The 19,324-nt window shown below is 46.4% G+C and overlaps 1 protein-coding gene across 2 annotated transcripts in view; it reads right to left on the bottom strand.

Moving 5' to 3' along the window:
- DNAH7 (dynein axonemal heavy chain 7) overlaps positions 1 to 19,324 on the bottom strand; it is a 1,967,826-nt gene that overhangs the window by 542,611 nt on the left and 1,405,891 nt on the right. The window contains exon 55 of one of the 2 annotated variants that reach the window (XM_085648765.1): positions 517 to 1,206. The exons of the other annotated variant lie outside the window; for it this stretch is intronic. Within the exon in view, the coding sequence (XP_085504891.1) occupies positions 1,186 to 1,206 (21 nt within the window). The 3' untranslated portion in view covers positions 517 to 1,185. Of the gene's footprint in view, positions 1 to 516; positions 1,207 to 19,324 lie in introns of those variants that run through there. 2 annotated transcript variants of the gene reach the window in all.

The following is a 19,324-nucleotide window of genomic DNA, read 5'->3' as shown; positions in this document are numbered from 1 at the left end:
TAATGGAAGAAGACATGGGTAAATAGATGTCTAAATACAGTGATGTAATATCTGACGTCATCAGCAGAGGATTGTGGTCGCGTGAGTTATAGTTGCCTGCACTAACTATAACGGGGGAATTTCATTGGTTTTTTACGAGGGAAATGTCCAGCTAACTATAACATGTGTGAAACCTATGGTTTTTTAAGTGAATTTGCAAGGTTTTTTAAATGCTAATTACTAACTATAGCGTGTGTGAAACCTATGGTTTTTTAAGTGAATATATATATATATATATATATTTAAGGACCATCACTTTCGTATTCACGAAAATAAACTCGGACTCCGATGCTGCATGCAAATATTTAATTTCCAAGTGCAAGAACGACGCGTTTCACCAATACGGCTTGTTCACGCTCGAAAATGTTAACCAACCGCCATGTTTAAATATACAAATTCATTAAATGACGGGTTAACACATAGTGTCAGAAAATGGTGTCAGAAAAAATGTGAATTGGGCGGCCATCTTGTAACGGTGTATAATACATTGTAAATCCATTACTGTTGACACAAGTGTTTGCAAAATACAAATGAGCGCATATTAACACCAATAAAACCTCGTTGTGTCTAATACAAACATAATATAGGTCAAATGAATGTAAATGCGTGAGAATAGCGCAAATAAAGTTCGTTACATGATAAATATTGTAAATCTACAATGGTATTAATGTGTCTACCAGCACCGTTTAATTACGATTTGGGCATGCCTTTATGATGTATGTCCCCAAAACGAAACGGTTTAATCAATTTGCGTGAATAATGTCACACGTACCAAACGCCCAAGTGGGCGGAACCCAAAGGGGGTCAACCAATCAATGCAGAAAGAGGGTAACTGAGTGTACCCGATTGGGTCGTACACCAAGCAGACACTGCTACTCAAATGGTAAATGGCAATACTTAGACTGTATTCCGTGATTATACATTACAATACTCATCGGCGTCCAATCGCCCAAGTGGGCGTTACTGAAAGACATCTTATACAGTGAGAAGTTCAAGCCAATCCGATATGATTATACACTATTATACCCCAAATGGGGTTTAGGCTAGAGAATAGTCCCCCAAGAATACAAAGTCATAAAAATCCCGATAGCACCTAAAATTATCACATAGTGTATGTCCAAATTGCAATAAGTCTGACCACCTTCCTCACAGTTCCTGACACACCGTCTGAAAAATAAACAAATATGAATATAAAATTTAAAATGAGTCTACAACAGCTTAAGATAAACTTTCATTGATGCTTATTCATGCAGATGAACAGATAATTCTTCGCTCATATTTAATCCCTTAGGAGCAAGACTTTCAAAATCCACAATATAACGGGATTCCAATTTCCTCAACAATAGTTCTCGATTGCCACCTCTCATGCCTAAATCCACAGAATCAATAACAACCATGCGTAACCTGGTCTCATCTTGGAAATGCTGATCAAAGAAATGTCTGGCAATAGGGTATGCTCTGTTGTTATTACGTATTGCCCGTAAGTGCTCTAACACACGTTTCTTAGCTGCATGTTTGGTACTGCCGATGTACCATTTGGCACATGGGCAGATCAACACATACACGCAGTGGTTGGAATTACATGTGAGTTTCTTTTTTATAACAAATTCTCTTTTGGAGTTTGGTATTTGTAACTTGGCACAATCGGTGCTGTTTTTGCACGCTTTACATTTCTGACAACATTTGAAACCCCCTTCTCTGTTCTTGGGGTTAATTTCATTGCTTGTGATGTAACTGCAACTCAATTCATCCGCCAGACAACGACTTTTTCTGAAAGTGATCTGTGGATTGCTACTCAGATCTTGTTTAAGATGTTCATCTGTGAGTAGCACATGCCAATGTTTCTTAAAAACTCTGCGTATTTTAGCAGCTTGGCCTGAGAAAGTGGTGATAAATCTGATTTTATCTTCTTTGGTTTCTTTCTGTTTTGGATAAATAAGTTCATCACGTGTTTTTGTTTCCACCCTGGAAATTGCATCTTTCACAGTCTTGGCACTGTAGCCTCTTTCCCTGAATCTCTGGCACATAATGTCCCTCTCTTTCTCATATGCCACTTTCGTACTACAATTTCTTTTAGCACGGAGCAATTCCCCATAGGGAATGCTCCGTATCAGATTGCCTGGATGACTGCTCTTGGCATTTAAAATGCTATTACCCGCCGTTTCCTTACGGAATAATTTTGAAGTCAAATGATTGTTAATGACTTCCAGGCGGACATCCAGAAATTCCATAGAGTTTTTGCTGATGTTTTCACTGAAATGTAGATTGCAAGTGTTCTGATTTAGTTTGTTAATAAAGACTCGAGCAGAATCTTCATCACCACACCAAATGAAAAAAATGTCGTCAATGTAACGCAGCCACAGGGCAACGTTGTTAAATTCCAGCATATTGGCGACCACCTGCTCCTCCCACCAGCCCATGAACAGATTCGCATAGCTGGGGGCGAAGTAGGTTCCCATCGCTGTTCCCTGTGACTGCTTGTAGATGACATCATTGAAAATGAAAAAGTTATTTTTGAGACAAATCTCTATCATTTCCAATAACATCTGAGAGTGGTGTAGTAAAGAGATGGATCTGGTTTTAAAGAAGTGTTGGATAGCTGATAAGCCTTGTTCATGTTGGATGCTCGTGTATAAACTGCTAACATCCAAAGAAACCAGAGTGTACTCTGCCTCCCAATGTATGCCCTCAATGATGGTTAAAAAATGCGTAGTATCCCTAAGATATGAGGGTAGGGCAACCACATAAGGTCTCAAAAAGTAGTCGATAAATTTAGAGGTATTCTCATACAGTGACCCAATGGAAGACACTATGGGTCTACCCGGAGGGTTTAGCAAATCCTTATGTATCTTTGGTAATAGATACAAGATAGGTATTCTGGGATGTGCACAGTACAGGTAACTGAATTCTTCCTGTTCTAACAAACCCCTGTCTTTCCATCCCACCAGGATTTCTCTATATGTGATTTTAGATTTCAATACCTCAGCCATGCCTGTTTTGCAATAACAGTTAACATCTTCCAACTGTCTCAATCCTTCAGATAGATATTTTTGCTTATCCAAGACAACCACGTTGCCACCCTTATCTGACTGGCGGATCACAATATTGTGATCCGCTTTCAGCTCGTCGATGGATGTGATTTGTCTAGCTGACAGATTCTTTTGTCTCCCTGCTATTTTGTTATATCTTATTCTCTGTAAGTCATACAACACTCCCTTTTCAAAGATGTCAATTGCTTCACATTGTACATTAGGGAGAAATACAGATTTGGGTTTGAATACACTCCCAGGATTATTATCCAAATTTTCGCCCCATGTGTCCCATTCAGGTAAGGACTGACCACCTTCAACGTTCTCTGTCATGTCATATAATGCATGCATAAGTTCAACATCCAAAACATTCAAATTACTCTCTCTTTGGTTAACACTTACAGTTTCTTGTTGTTGTTTAGGTTTTGTATTAAACCATTTCTTGAGTTTAAGCTTTCTTGAAAACAGGAATAGATCAATACGAGTCTGAGTGTAGTTCATATTTGCAGTAGGGCAAAAGGTGAGTCCAAGTGACAAAGTCTCAATTTCCTCGCAGGAAAGAGACCGTTGAGAAAGGTTTACAACTGTCATATTTGTTGCTGTTTCTTGCCCCTTGTTTCCATTCCCATTGGGCTTCTTTCTGCGTTGTTTCCTCCTCTTCTTTGCCAGTTGGTTCCTCTTGTTCTTCCTCTGTTTCCTCGTCCTCGTCCTCGTCCCCTCTGCGACCCGCTGTCCTGTTGGTGTTCCGTCCTGTTTTGATTTAACAACTGGAACTGTAATAAAAAATTGCTGCCTTTTCTCTGTGTGTCATTATTGGCTTCTTGATTCATACCCGAAGCGGACACATCCGAGACATTGCCATCAGAAACATCACTTTCCACCAGTTCCTCCGTTGAATCTACAGGCCTAGGGGGAACTATCATCGTGCCTGTCTTCTTTTCAAAAAGATGGTCATATTTCCTCTGGAATGTTAGTGTTCTACCAGCCTGATAATCCTTGTAGTCTCGAAGGAATTTACGCTGTTTTTTGGCTGTTATTTCTTCTTCTAGTTTGTCCATCTTTTTGTGTAAGTTTTCCATATGTTCGTCTAGCGCTTCTTTGGTCATGATTTTACTGATTTCAGTGAGTAATTTCTCAATTTCCGATAGCAATTTGGCACGATCCTTTAAAGCATATTTCACTAATATGCGCATCATGGTCATTGAACATTCCGCTGAATTGTTAGTCCATTCCTCTAACATATCAGTGTCAGGATCCTCATAGGTCGGAACGGTGAAGATCCTCAGTCCTCTGGGGACTCTTTTTACCTCAATATATCGTTGTAAGGACTCCGCTTCCCACCACTTTGCCAGTTCTTTCCTGTGTAATTTTTCTAAATTACTTAGTAGTGTTTGTAAAGTAATTTCTTCAAGGATGTTGGTGGACGAATTCCCTCCACTGTTTACAGAGCCAGTCTGTGTAAAGAAAAGCCTATCCGCTGTTTGTTTCCTCCGAGCTTCCAAAGCACTTGCCATGATGTTTTTGTAGTTATCAGCATACAGCACCTGCATGTCTTACTGGCAACGTAGTCTGTAGCCTCCACACGCTCCCTTGCCCTTCAAAAATTGATGTCACTTCAGTGTTGAACACAATCCTCTGTCACGGAACGAGCCCGTACTCAGCCGTGCACGAACCCCACCGTAACCGAAGATCTCTAATTCAAACACCCGTGCGTCTGAATGCTGGCTGTATACACCGTTACGTGTGCTCGAAAATTCCCAGCCTCCGAAATCAGACTGTGGACCCGGTAATATCAGGTCATTGAAGGGGTCAGATCGTTCCCATTAAAGTCATAAGAAGCCACAAGTACCGGTAAAGGGACCCTTCTGTCACGGGCGGTCCGAGTCAGGAAACCGGGATTCCTAATATTTAAGGACCATCACTTTCGTATTCACGAAAATAAACTCGGACTCCGATGCTGCATGCAAATATTTAATTTCCAAGTGCAAGAACGACGCGTTTCACCAATACGGCTTGTTCACGCTCGAAAATGTTAACCAACCGCCATGTTTAAATATACAAATTCATTAAATGACGGGTTAACACATAGTGTCAGAAAATGGTGTCAGAAAAAATGTGAATTGGGCGGCCATCTTGTAACGGTGTATAATACATTGTAAATCCATTACTGTTGACACGAGTGTTTGCAAAATACAAATGAGCGCATATTAACACCAATAAAACCTCGTTGTGTCTAATACAAACATAATATAGGTCAAATGAATGTAAATGCGTGAGAATAGCGCAAATAAAGTTCGTTACATGATAAATATTGTAAATCTACAATGGTATTAATGTGTCTACCAGCACCGTTTAATTACGATTTGGGCATGCCTTTATGATGTACGTCCCCAAAACGAAACGGTTTAATCAATTTGCGTGAATAATGTCACACGTACCAAACGTACCAAACGCGATTGGACGCCGATGAGTATTGTAATGTATAATCACGGAATACAGTCTAAGTATTGCCATTTACCATTTGAGTAGCAGAGTCTGCTTGGTGTACGACCCAATCGGGTACACTCAGTTACCCTCTTTCTGCATTGATTGGTTGACCCCCTTTGGGTTCCGCCCACTTGGGCGTTTGGTACGTGTGACATTATTCACGCAAATTGATTAAACCGTTTCGTTTTGGGGACGTACATCATAAAGGCATGCCCAAATCGTAATTAAACGGTGCTGGTAGACACATTAATACCATTGTAGATTTACAATATTTATCATGTAACGAACTTTATTTGCGCTATTCTCACGCATTTACATTCATTTGACCTATATTATGTTTGTATTAGACACAACGAGGTTTTATTGGTGTTAATATGCGCTCATTTGTATTTTGCAAACACTTGTGTCAACAGTAATGGATTTACAATGTATTATACACCGTTACAAGATGGCCGCCCAATTCACATTTTTTCTGACACCATTTTCTGACACTATGTGTTAACCCGTCATTTAATGAATTTGTATATTTAAACATGGCGGTTGGTTAACATTTTCGAGCGTGAACAAGCCGTATTGGTGAAACGCGTCGTTCTTGCACTTGGAAATTAAATATTTGCATGCAGCATCGGAGTCCGAGTTTATTTTCGTGAATACGAAAGTGATGGTCTTTAAATATTAGGAATCCCGGTTTCCTGACTCGGACCGCCCGTGACAGAAGGGTCCCTTTACCGGTACTTGTGGATGGATGGATGGATGGATGGATGGATGGATGGATGGATGGATGGATGGATGGATGGATGGATGGATGGATGGATGGATGGATATATATATATATATATATATATATATATATATATATATATATATATATATATATATATATATATATATATATATATATATATATATATATATACGCATATATACACACACACACACACACATATATATACATATAAACATTTTAAATGAATTCTGTTCTTTTTTGGAAAACCCCTGAACCCTTGCCTCTTTAACACTACCCACAAACCCAAATATTTCCCTTACCACCCTATACAACTTCCAAAACCTAAACTCTAAAATTACCCTTACTACATTTTACCACTACCCACCCTTAAACTCTAAATTTGTTAAGCCCTGCATGATTTCACGTTGTAAAGGCCAACACCTTGCTACACTCGCGGAGTAAAGGCATGTGAGGTAAAGCCCTGTGATTAATCATCTGATATTCTAAAACTCTGCTGTATTCATGAATGGCGTGTGTGGCCTATGCTATCCCTCCACGTGTTCCATTCCCTTTTTCCTCCATTCCTACTTTCAGAAAGGATTTCCTTCTTCCTCTTTTTTAAAGTGTCTTGATGTTAATTTAATTTGCAGATACTTAAAGTTTATTTAAATAGGAAAAGAATACTGCAAATACTAAAAGCAGATCAGAGTAGTTTGCCAAATTGAATTTAATAATTACCGATAGTCTGATTTGATTCTTTATGTTTTCATTTCGATTTTCTCAAGTACACTGTACAGCACTAACATACCGCCCCATTTAAAGGTTTATATTTTTAGCATCAAATCTATTTTTATTGAAAAGGTAAACAGTGTTAAATCAATATACAGCATGCTGCCTACAACCCAACCGGGACGACCGCGAAGACCATCTTAGTGCAGCACCATAAATGGGAGTGAAGCGTGTTGTCCCAATATCACACTTAGTGGATGCTGTGTGGAGCAGTCCTATACAGAAACAACCACCAACAAGAGGCCTGCTCCAACAGCACAATCAAACTGGTAGCACACTTTGGGGAAGGAGTTACACAGCATGCCGCGTACAACCCACAATGGGCCGGCCGCGACGAGGGGTAAAATGCGTAGCAGTGACAAATACCTCAAGTATAATTTTTTTAGTTCAGGGCAATCCCCACATGGCCCAGCTCAAACAGGGTTGGTGATTACCAGCTAATGCAGGTATTGTCGTAGTGAGGTGTGTAAAACTAAAGAGCCTTAAGACACTCCTAAGACATAAAGTGAATTAAACAACCAGCCCCTCCCCCACCCTCACCCCATCCACTTCCGAATGAACCACCAGTTGTGAAGGAAGAGGAGTGTATAATAGGAATAAGTTATGCGTCCGGCCCGCTCCACATCCCCCCTCTCCCTGCCCCCGTCTTGAGTATCTGGTAGTAGATTCGTAGGTAATTAGGGCATGTTAGCTCCCTGAACTCAGCGGAAAGGATAAAGTTAAAGGGGGCCCAGATTTTAGTGTATACAGAGGGATCCGATTCGGTCACCATCGACAGTTGTTCCTTTGCCAGTAGTGACCAAAGTTGATGAAGCCACTGTCGGTGGTCGGGAGTTTTATCTGTACCCCAACTAGCTAACAATACTCTATGGGCGGCATTTAATGCCAGGGCCATCTGCCTTCCTTTAATGGAACGAAGCGGGAATGTAAGTGTGTTGGGGGGCCCAAGAAGTGTGTAGGCTGGGAATCTGGCTATTGTAGAGTCAAACGCCCTGTCTATGTCGTTTAGGACCTGGTCCCAAAATCACTGCAGTTTCGGACAAAGCCATATGAGATGAATCAGTGTCTCTGGATTCCCGCAGCCCCTACAGCATAGGCCGTCACTCTGATCATTCCATTTCTGCATGCTTGAGGGAGTGTAATACCAATAAGAGTTGATTTTATAGGCCGTCTCGGTGTGTCATATGGAAAATATCTTCCCATTCTTTGTCCAATAGTGCACGGCCTAACTCTGTCTCCCAACGAATCTGCCCTGGGGATTTGCAGTTTTGCGTGTTCTTAGAGAGGTGTATGTAGATCTAGGAGATAAGCTTCATATCATCTGACTTGAGCAGCAACCACTTCTCGAATGCAGTCTCCCCACCTTCGAGTGGATAGAAGAGCCCTGCACCCAGTGCGTCATTTGCAAGTGAGTGAATCGGTCGCCTTCCTGCAGGGCGTAATCTGTTTTTAATTGTTCAAAAGGGATGGGGCCAATGTGGTCAAAGAGGCTTCCTATGCGCTTACACCCACCCGCTAGCCAGCGCTTAGCGGTGTGTGAGCACTTGCCGGGAGGGAAGTCCAGATTGGCAAACTGAGACATCATGGGTGAGGGGAACGTGGTGAGGGGCGCTGCGATTGCTACCTTATCCCAGGTCTGGAGTGCCGGGCACGTTACCGGCGAGGAGTAAAGCCCCCACGCCCTGTGAGGTTGAGTCAACTACACCTCCCTCCAGATGCGTGATCCCGCGACTGTTTCGTCCATGAAGACATAGTGCTTCCCCATCAGAGGCAGATTCCATTCCACCAAATAGTGCAGTTGTACAGCCTATTAGTAGGGGGACAGATTGGGCACTGAGAGTCCGCCATCTCGTTTAGAACGCTGCAGAAGTTGTTTCTGCAGCCTAGGTTTCGTCTTCCCCCAGATAAAGTGCTCAATCTCTCTTTGGAGAGTGTGGATCATGCCAGTCAGTGCAGCTAATGGAAGGGTTTGAAATATGTAGAGGGCTCGCGGACGGACATTCATCTTTACGGCTGCAACTCTGACAAGCCATGAGAGTGGCAGACGTTGCCATTGTGTCAGATCTTTCCGGATCAGGGAAAGTAGTTTTGGGTAGTTGGTGTCTGCAGATTTGGAGAGGCTTCGGTTAATGGCCAGGCCGAGATAGGGGTGATCGTTTGTGACCCACTGAAAGTCGAACTGGGAACGTAGGGCCAATTCAGAATTGGGGTGATATTAAGTTTCACGTTTTGCGATTTCTGCATGTTCACTCATAACCTCGAGGCTGCACCAAAGTCCCGGAGCTCCTGAACAATAGCTGGGAGAGAAACCAGCGGTTGAGTGAAAGAGAAGATAACGTCATCAGCATAAAGGCTGATAAAATGTCAGCTCCATTCGGTTACCCTCGGCTTTAGGGTTGTCTCTCAGACGCTGTGCCAGGGGCTCCATATATGAAGCAAAAAGAAGCAATGAGAGGGGGCAGCCCTGACGCGTGCCCCGCTCGATAGTAAAGCTTTGGAAGCTCACACCATTCACTCGGACCACCGCACAGGGGAAGCTACAAATTCTCTTGATCCAGCCTCAGAAGCGTGGGCCCAAAACAAAGTGTTCTAAGGTTGCGAAGAGATAGGGCCAGTGCACTCTGTCAAACGCTTTCTCAGCGTCAACCGCCAGCAGTATGGATTCCTCCCGGAAACACTACAACTTGTCAATCAGATGACAGATTCGTTTAGTATTGTCCCCGCATTGGTCAGGGTCTTTGAGGCCAGGCATCAGAGGGTTAAGGCGGTGGGCTAGCACACTGGCGAACAGTTTCGCGCCGATGTTTAAAAGCAATATAGGGTGGTAGGAATTGCACTGCTTAGGGTATTTGCCAGGTTTCGGGATGACTGATATCGAAGCTTGAAGCATGGACTCTGTAAGGGTGCCCATCTCAGCAAATGGGTTGAATAAGCGAGTCAATATTGGGGCAAGCTCCACACAAAAGGTCTTATAAAATTCCGCGCTGAACGCGTCAGGGCCAGACGACTTCTGGGGCTTTAGGCGAGCAATCGCAGAGATGACTTCTTCAATGCGAATGGGCTTAGCTAGGCGTTCAGCATCCGTCAGGGGAGGGGGGAAACTGCCCCCGCAGCAAGGTATGTATGGGGGTCTGCCAAGCTGCCACATTAGCATTTATACAACCCCGAGTAATAGGCCTGAAAGGGCGTCTGCAATGCTGTGAACGTCAGACACTATGGCTCCCAGGCCTGTCTGAACTGATTTGACCGACAGTGCGAACTGCATGCTACGGAGCCGATGTGCAAGTATGCGGCCTCCGTTATTGCTTCCTACATAAAATTTATGTTTGAGGAGTAACATTGCATGCTCGACCCTATCTAGATCTAATTGTTTAAGTTAGAGCCGCTCTTTCTCCAACTGCCTCCAAATATGGGGGTCACTGGTGCGCTTGTGTATCAATTCTGGCTCTAGCACAGACCTCTCTAGCTCACTCCACTTGGTCTTTCTCAAATTGTTATCGTGAGCTGATTTTGCAGTAAGAGCTCCCCGGATCACCAGTTTTAAGGCTTTCCAAACCGAAGACAGCGCAGTGGTGCCTGTGTCGTTAAGCTCTAGGAAGTCTTGTAAGGCTTTTTTAAGTGTATGATCGTAGTCCCTGACTGCAGTAATGTCTCTTGGAGGAGCCAAGGAGGTGTTTGCCAGGAAAGGTCGGAGGCGCAGAGAGTCATTGTTATGTGTGCATGGTCAGACAGCGAGCAAGGCTCAATGGTAGAGGCGATCACGCGTTGCCATGCCAACAGAGAAGCTAGAAAGTGGTCTAGGTGGGTGAAAGACTTGTGGGCTGCAGAATAGAAGGTGTAATCACGTGTGGCTCGGTGATGTGCGCGCCACACGTCATGCAGCTCGCACTACTACCGCCTCGCAGGGGAAAGAGCGCCTGAGTTACCAGATCTGTGGCCCGAGCGATCCCGTTCTACCTCTATCACAAGGTTCAGGTCCCAACCCACAACCACAGCTGCATCAGGGGTGTGGAGAACGCTGGCTAGGGCGTCCAACAGGAAGGGCTCCTGCTGCTCGTTTGGGGATTATATCGAAGCAACAGTGAAATGAATTGTGCCTAATTGCATTCAGAATGCTAGGAGGTGGCCCTTAATCTCCGCTATAGGCCCTAGAGCACCACCAGGGAAGTGTTTAGAGAGGAATATAGCCACTCCCCAACCTTCCCATTCCCCGATGAACAAAATTGGTGCGGGAACCTCCTGGTGTACATTCTCTGTGCATCTTTAGGCAGTAAGTGAGTCTCCTGGAGAAGGCATATATCGCCCTGAATGTGCTCCAACTGAGAAAGTACCGTCAACCTCTTAACCAGGTTTTTGAGTCCACGAACTTTGAGGATTATGATCTTAATTTTCATAGGGACAGGGAAGGAAGCGTGCTATGAGGGATCGGGCCAATGCCACCCCCGTTCCGTGTCTAAGGTTCCTAGCGCCTTGAAGAGGAGGGGGTCTGATGATCAAGCCCATAAGAGTGGGGGTTATCTGGTGCGGTTCATTGGAAGGGGCACCCCAATAAAGTAATCTAAACCCCAACAAGCTAACAAGACAAATAAAAATGTTAACATATAAAACTTTCTGAAGACCAAAGTTCATCCGATCTGTAAAGTTGGGGCGGTCTACAGCTGAGAAGGACCAAATAGGTCCAGTTAGAAGGTCTCCAAGGCGGAGGAAGAGACATAGGGGGTCATCGGGAGGGTTGTAGTCTCCATATTCTCGATCTTCTCGATGTTTAGCTTCCTTATGCTGCCAATCTGCTACGGGCTAAGGAAGAACGCCTGCTGCTCTTTGCTAATGATGTCTTGATCCGGTTTCACTCTCCGCTGGCAACTCTTGACTGTTTGCCATGTTTGTCGGTGCAGACCAGTCGCCCGCGGGGGCCCGTCTCCAGAGTCCTCGAGTGTGTCGATATGCAACAGGGCACATGCTTCCTTGGGGGACCGAATCTGGCGGAGCACACCTTCGTAGTGAAAGATGATATGAAAAGGGTTGCCCCAAGCGTAAGGGATGCTAGTTGTCCTCAGGTGGTCTGTGATTGGGCAGAAGACCTTACGCTTCCGAGTCATCCGGGAGAGGTCTTGGTATAGCACTGGTGTGTGGCCTTTAAATTGAACAGGGTGCACATCCCGTGCTTTTTTATGGATCTCCTCTTTTGGTTTAGAAATCCTGCAAGCACACCATGGGTCTTCCGGGGGGTCCCTTTCCTGATCACTCAGGGCCCCCCCGATGGGCGCAGTCCAATTGCAGGGGGGGTCGTCTGTAGATCCTAGGAGTTGTTGAAAGAGCTCTGTAAGGTATTCTCTGCGATTGGACCCTTCTTCTTTTGATGGTATCCCTCTGACGCAGATGTTGTTTCTCCGTGAGCTGTTCTCCAGGTCTTCGTTATGTGCCTGAAGGTCTAGAGGTTTCTCCTTGAGCCTCAGGACCTCTTGTTGGAGCCAACCCAGTTCTTCTTCTCGGGTAGACACCCTATCTTCAAGCGCGGCCACTCTTTCACCCACCTCGTCTATATCTCGGCGCACTTCACGCAATTCCGTGGCCAGGTCTGATTTCATCGCCTGCAGGTTCACACGCAACAAGGTGAACAGTGATTCCAGAAAGGTCTCAGTTACCGGGCATCCCATCTTCAGGGTCTGATTTAAGGTCTGTGCCTGCAGGGGCTAACTTGACCTCTGCCGCGGTGCCACCTTGCTTGCCGAACATGTCCTTAAGACAGCAGTCTTTCTTGGATCTGTTTACCGCCATGTTGCTAGGTTCCTGTGTGTCTCAGTGCCAGTGGTGGTCCAACGTTAATCTTCCCCTTGAGTGATTCCCGCTGACTTTGCAGACCTCGTGTGGTAACTCCGGGGCACCCGCTGTTCAAGATCCCATTACGGTTGAAATACAGCAAATGGCAGTTAATGCGAGTGCCCTCCCCGGGTCTCTGTAAGCCTCAGCTCCTGCGCACGGGTTTGGGTCCCCGGTAAAAATATCCTATTGCTGGACTTTCAAACTACAGCATGTTCAGCGTTCCTTCGCGCTACCTCCCAGGAGGGCCCAGAGCCTCTTGTTGCGTTCAATCCGCCAGCCTGAGCACAAAGCATAGGTATGTGACTCCAGCCACGCGTCTCGCTGATGGATGCTGCTCCAGGTTAATGCCTGGGTCAATCTAGAACCAGACCTTTTTCGGCTGTCAATGGGGCTGGGGCAGTCCCGGTCGGACCAGCGCAACTCTGTGTGTGGCCGTAAGGGTCCGCCGAGGCTCCGGGGCCGGTCAAAATACAGGGGGGATGGATGTGAGGTTGCGTGCCCCCTTCGCTCATTGGTAGGATGCTGAGTTTTGCAGTGGGGGGGGGGCGCTGCATGAAGCAGAGCTCAGGGAGAGGCGGGAGGGCTCCAACGGGAGGTCCACCGCAGAGAGTTCCGCACCGTAGGACCCAGCACTCCCAAAGGCGTGCTGCAAGCTAGGGGCCAAGGCACAGGGGACACAATCCCCTCCGGCCCAGAAGACGAGCGGAAAGTCCACGGGGGCACTTAATATGGGATGAGCCCCCCCAGCAGCAAGTCAATCTGTAGGGGGTCATCGGCTCCGCCCCGCGGCGCTGCACCCCCGCTGATCCTCCCCAGATAGGTCCAGTCAATCAGGGGGGGCACCCACCAAGGCCGGCGCCCGGTAGTGCACGGGTGCCCCCCGCTGATGTTGCCACTCTCACCTGTCGCTCCGTGCTCATCGCGGGAACCCATCTCAGACTAGGCTCAGGACGGGGCTGCGCTCAGGCTCACGCACCATCTGCCTCCTCTGGCTTACTGGGCCCCCCTCCGGTTGTCCTCCACTCCACTCCAGAGTATGCCAGCAAATGCCCGGATCTATCAGGAGACTTAGGCGCACACCAATGCCAATGTAGAGGGAGCTGGTGGGCTCTAAAGTGCGCTAATGTCAGCGGTCGCTCAGAGCGATCAGGAAACTCGTCCTAGCCACCCGCCATCTTGGCCACACCCCTCAGTTTATATTTTTTAATGAAATATAGACATAACATTTTAGGAGCAAATAAATACTCCAGCGGTAATTAATGAATTATTAATTGCAAGTTTAAAATAAGAGAACCAGTATCGCTAGTAGTTACAACAGAGCTCACTTATTACAAAGGGCTAGAAAGAAAGTGGCTGAAATCACTAGATGCTTGCTGTGACGTTCAAACGATTTATGAAAAAAAGGTGCTTTTTTTACTCAAAAAGGTTTTTAGATTCCAAGCTAGCTGTACTTAACAACATACAACCCTTCAAGTCTTTAACCCTTTCTGTGCCAAGGACATAACGGTCATGTCCTCTGCCACGGTGGCCGTGTGCCAAGGACGTAACCTTTATCTCCTTTGCACACATCCAGGAAATTCCTCTGCTGTTTACAGCAGTGGGATTTCAATTTTTTGTTTTGTTTTGTTTTTCCAGCCTTGGGAGCAGGGGAAGTGCTTCTCCTGCCAGGGTAAGACCGTCGAGTATTTCCCTACTCGCCCAGGTTCAGGAGCTATGACCGCGGCCCCTGAGTGCCCCCTCCCCATCCTTGGCTCTGTCCTTGGGCCTGCCACATGGCAAAGTGCCCGGGACTGGGTCCTGCAGACCTGGGGAGGCCTTCCCTGTGCGTCTGAGCCCAGGGTCCCCAGAAGGCTCTTGGGTGGGCGCGCCCTCTCTGGGCTCTGTCCCCAACCTGCCGCTTTGCCAACGGCCCGGGATGGGGTTCTGTCGAGCCCGGGAGTCTTTCCCTGCTTGGCTAGGTTCAGGAGCCCTGAAAGGGGCCCGAGGCAGTCCCCCTCCCGTCCTTGGGCCTGTAGCATAGCAAGGTGCCCAGGACTGTGTCCCGTGGGCCCAGGGAGGACTCCCCTGCACATCCGGGCCCGGGATCTTAGGCCAGGGCAAGGGACCCCGGCGGGCTCCAGGGAAGGCACCCCCAGCCTGGGCCCCGCCCCCTGGCTTGTCACTCCCCCAAGACCCTGGGACGGGGGTCCGTCGGTCGCAGGCAGGACTCCCCCTTCGCCTGCTTGACAAGGTGCTTGCTGGCCTGGGGCTAGCGGAAGCCCTATCCTTAGGGCACAGACTAAAAGCAGTGGTGGAGGAGGTCTTTTAGGTCATAAAATTTTCCGCTTTGAACCCATTTTTGAATGACGCGAGAGAACGACTCCACAAATCCAGAACTAGATCGCAAGTGGTTCCTGTGAAGCTAACATCAGAAACTGGGTCTGCTCTACGCTTCCCTAAATTTCCTAGAACTGGTACGATCTCCAAAAAGTTGTGAGATTTTTATGAGGACATGAGCCTAATTTTTGAGCTGTCAAACCACTCTGGCGCACCTTCAGGTCCTATCGGCATTGGGAGGTCTTGGACTGGGGATCTGCCAGCGGGTCTGCTTTCAGTGCCAGTCAACCCCTTAAGATCTGTTGGTAGATCTGTATTGGCCCCACTGTGACATTACAACCACCTCTGGGGACCATTCCAGTGGAGCCGTTCACAATGCAACCGATGTTTATTGGTGGTGCTGAACACATTGTGATTCCCGACTCTGTATTACCACAGTTCTTGCTCCGACCAGGCCCACTTTGCCTGAATTGGAGACAGAGCCCTATTGTACTGAAGAGCTTACTGAGGAACATGAAAGGAGGGGATCCAAATACCTACACTGACCTCCCAGCAGAGTCCATGGCTGATGACAACTGCTATGAGGACTTAGCTGATGCTAGTTGTCTAGACGCCTCGATAGACACTGGCCTACTCTCGCCTCCCACAGTGGCCAGGGAGGAAGGGACTTCCTTTGCAATGGTGGTCCGGAGGCTGGCTGAGGTCCTGCAGCTGCCCACAGTTCAAGTCAAAACAAATGTCTTGACAGAGGTGCTTCAACCGAAAGTATTCCCATGAGAACTGTTACTAACCTTCAATAAATCCCTCACTGATGTCCAAAGGGGTTAGACCCTCCCCAACCAACAAACCCCGCCACCACTACTTCCTTCGCCAGACTGGCAGACTGAGGACCACCATGCGCTCTTGCGACAGGGAGTACTGGCCCTTCTGGCTAAAGGAGCCATTGAGAGGGTGCCAGTGTCAAAAGTAGTTTGTGGATGGTATTCCGCTAATTTCTGGTACCAAAGAAGATTGGAGGTCTCCGTCCTATATTAATTCTGCGCCCTCTCAATGATTTCTTGAAAAAGGAAAAAATCAGGATGCTCACCCTTGTTCGGTCTTATCTGCCCTCGAACCTGGTGATAGGATGGTAGTGTTGGACTTGCAGGATGTATATTTCCACATCCCCGTCCTGCCTTCCCACAGACGCTACCTGTGGTACACAGTGGGCCAGGAGCATTATCAGTTCGCTGTGCTCCCCCTTTGGCCTTATCAGTGCTCCTTGGGTGTTCACCAAGGTGATGGCAGTAGCTGCAGCACATCTGCAGAGGTCAGGGGTTCCAGTCATCTCCTACTTAGACAATTGGCTGTTGAAAGCAGGCTCAACCCAAGCAGTCATCTCCCACCTCCACACTATGGCAGACCTCCTGCACTAACTGGGGTACACTGTCAATGAGCCGAAGTCACACCTGTTTCCCTCTTAGACACCCCCTTTATTCTGAGCTGTTCTGGATACAGTGCAGTGTCTGGTTTATCCTCTGGAACGCAAGTCCAGGATATTCAGGGTATGATTCCTGTTTAAGCCTCTTTCCTGAATTTAGTTTAACACTGACCCTGAGGCTGCTAGGCCTCATAACCTCCCCCATTCTGTTGGTAAAACATGCCCGTTGGCATATGCAGGCTCTGCAGTTGGACTTAAAGACTCAGTGGGTACAGCATTAGGGAAATCTCTCCAACCTGGTCCAGATATTGGAGGGAATTGCAAAAGACCTGCAGTGGAGGATTACAGACTGTGATTGTTTCAACAGCAGACCTCTCTCTCTTCCCCTTCCAGAGCTCATAGTGGGGCTAGATACGTCACTTCTTGATGGGGGCGTCCACCTATAAGAGGCAGAGATCAGAGGCCTCTGGTCTCCGACGAAGTCTCAGCTCCACATCAATCTGTTGAAACGGAGAGTGATCCGTCTGCCATTGAAAGCCTTTCTTCCTTCCATCAAGGGAAGGCTGGTTCAGGCGTTCCCAGACAACACCACTGCCATGTGGTATTGCAGCAAGCAGGGCAGTGTTGGGGCCTGAATCCTATGTACAGAGGTTATACATCTATGCAGCTACATGGGCATCACTGCACACATTTGTCAAACACTACTGCGTCGACAATCCGATTTGGAAGGATGGGTACTTTGCCCATTCACTCCTCAAGGGATTCTTAGTCTAAAACAGTCCACAGAACCTCCTCCGGGGAGAGATTGCTTTGGTATCTATTCTAAGGTAAGGAATCTGTGGCTAGAAGTCTCAATCAGATGAACAAGTAACTTACCTTGCAATGCCTTCTCTGGCAGAGACTATCTAGAAACAGATTCCTTATCAACCCTCCTATCCTCTTCCCTTCTGCAAATTGTATTCCATTTATGATTGAAGAGATCCTTCAGAACCTCACTTTGACACATTTTTCATTGCTCTTCAGCTTGACTCTGTGCTTCTGGTTGCCGGGAAAACATTTAAGAACTGAGGTGAGAGTGCTGGGGTGGCACCTTTATAGGCAACGTGCACATCATTTCTGGCACGGACACCAACAGCGCCACGTGGAGCTGAACGACACCACCTACCTGTGCGGAAAGGGGTTGCTCAGATCATTTCCTGATCCAGTCGATTGCCTAGGAATATTCTAAGGTAAGGAATCTGAAGCTACAGTCTCTACCAGATAAGGCATTACCAAAGGCCAGTAAGTTGCTTTTTAGTTACAGTTAACAATCAGCATGCCCCATATACACTAAATAGGCTGGACAGGGTGGAATCTGTGGTAAAAGGTAGACTGGAATCAGAGGTCAAAGTGGGCGTGATATGCAGGGCACAACGTGCCCATACAATTTTTGTTTAAGTAAAACGTTCCCCTACTTTTACATAAAAGACAACCATTTATGGGATGGTAGTTGAGAATTCCCAGCTGAAGTGGAAGGGAGGGATTCTCCTGTGCTGTGGTGCTGTGAGAAGAACAGACAACTCAACAAGAAACAAGCCATCTGGCTAGGTTACCTGCTGCCTAAAAGAACGGAAATGTGTGCAGCTGGTTAACTTGGAAGTTGGTGTTGGCTTTAATTAAGGGAGTTTACTCGAACTTTCCTGACAGCCATATATTCCTTTTGAGAGGTAATAGAAGGGTGCTGCTTACTGAACTATGGAGTTAGTGTTTTTAAGAGGCAGGTATACAAATGTTTCCTCTAGGTGCAGTCTGAAATCTATTATTTTGGAATAGTATATTTTGAAATAGCATCTATATTTTGGAAGCACTTTTCATCTTAAATCGACATATTTTTGGGGCATTCTGTCTTATACTGTGCATATGTGCAAGTTGAAAATAATTACATATATTCACAGTGCTTTCTGTCACAGGCTGGGACCTGGTAGCACTAAAAATATAAAAGTCACTATTCCCCCAATTCACCAACAAGGATTAATTTCTTTGGCTCTCTGGTTACACTTCCAAATATGTGGAGTAATCGCATTAACCAATAGAGGTTTCAAAAGTAACAACAGTGCATTTCCTACTGATGAGTGGAACTTTAATTTATTTTTCATTTAAGGTTTGTGTTATTTTATATGTAGCTGCCTGCAGGTGAAACACCGCAAATTAGTTGCAGAATATTTTGTTTTTTAGCCATATAGTATATCTCCCTATCAGTCACAATTTGGTGGACCTGAAAGTCAGATTACAGCTCGCAAATCTGGCTAGCAGTGATTACTCTGTTGGGTCGCTCACAGAAAAACACTAACAGCAGGTGCCAGCAAATGGCACTGAAAGCTTGCAGAAGTGCAAAGAGATCTCCTTGCGTATTAAACACCACCAGCCTGCCACAAGCATGATGGTAGCATGATGCAGCATTTGCAGTGAGGCTGCCTATGTCAGACCTGCCAACTCACACTGTACCACTGTGTGTCACATGATTTTGGCTCCCTTCACAAGGTCAACCGATGAGGAGCCGAAATCACATGATGGCAGGAAATTAAGCTGAAAAGCACGGCACAGAGCAGCTTTCCAGCTCTTTTCTTAGGTCGAGCCTGGGCAGCGCATGCTCTGCGAACTTTGCTGTATTGGAGTATGTACTTGAAGACCCACCCATTCTACGCCCATATTTGT

Source organism: Triturus cristatus, chromosome 3_2 (genome assembly GCF_964204655.1).
Source record: "Triturus cristatus chromosome 3_2, aTriCri1.1, whole genome shotgun sequence".
NCBI classification, from domain to species: domain Eukaryota; kingdom Metazoa; phylum Chordata; class Amphibia; order Caudata; family Salamandridae; genus Triturus; species Triturus cristatus.
The sequence above is the reverse complement of the archived record's forward strand: the minus strand, read 5'-3'. Positions and strand labels throughout refer to the sequence as shown.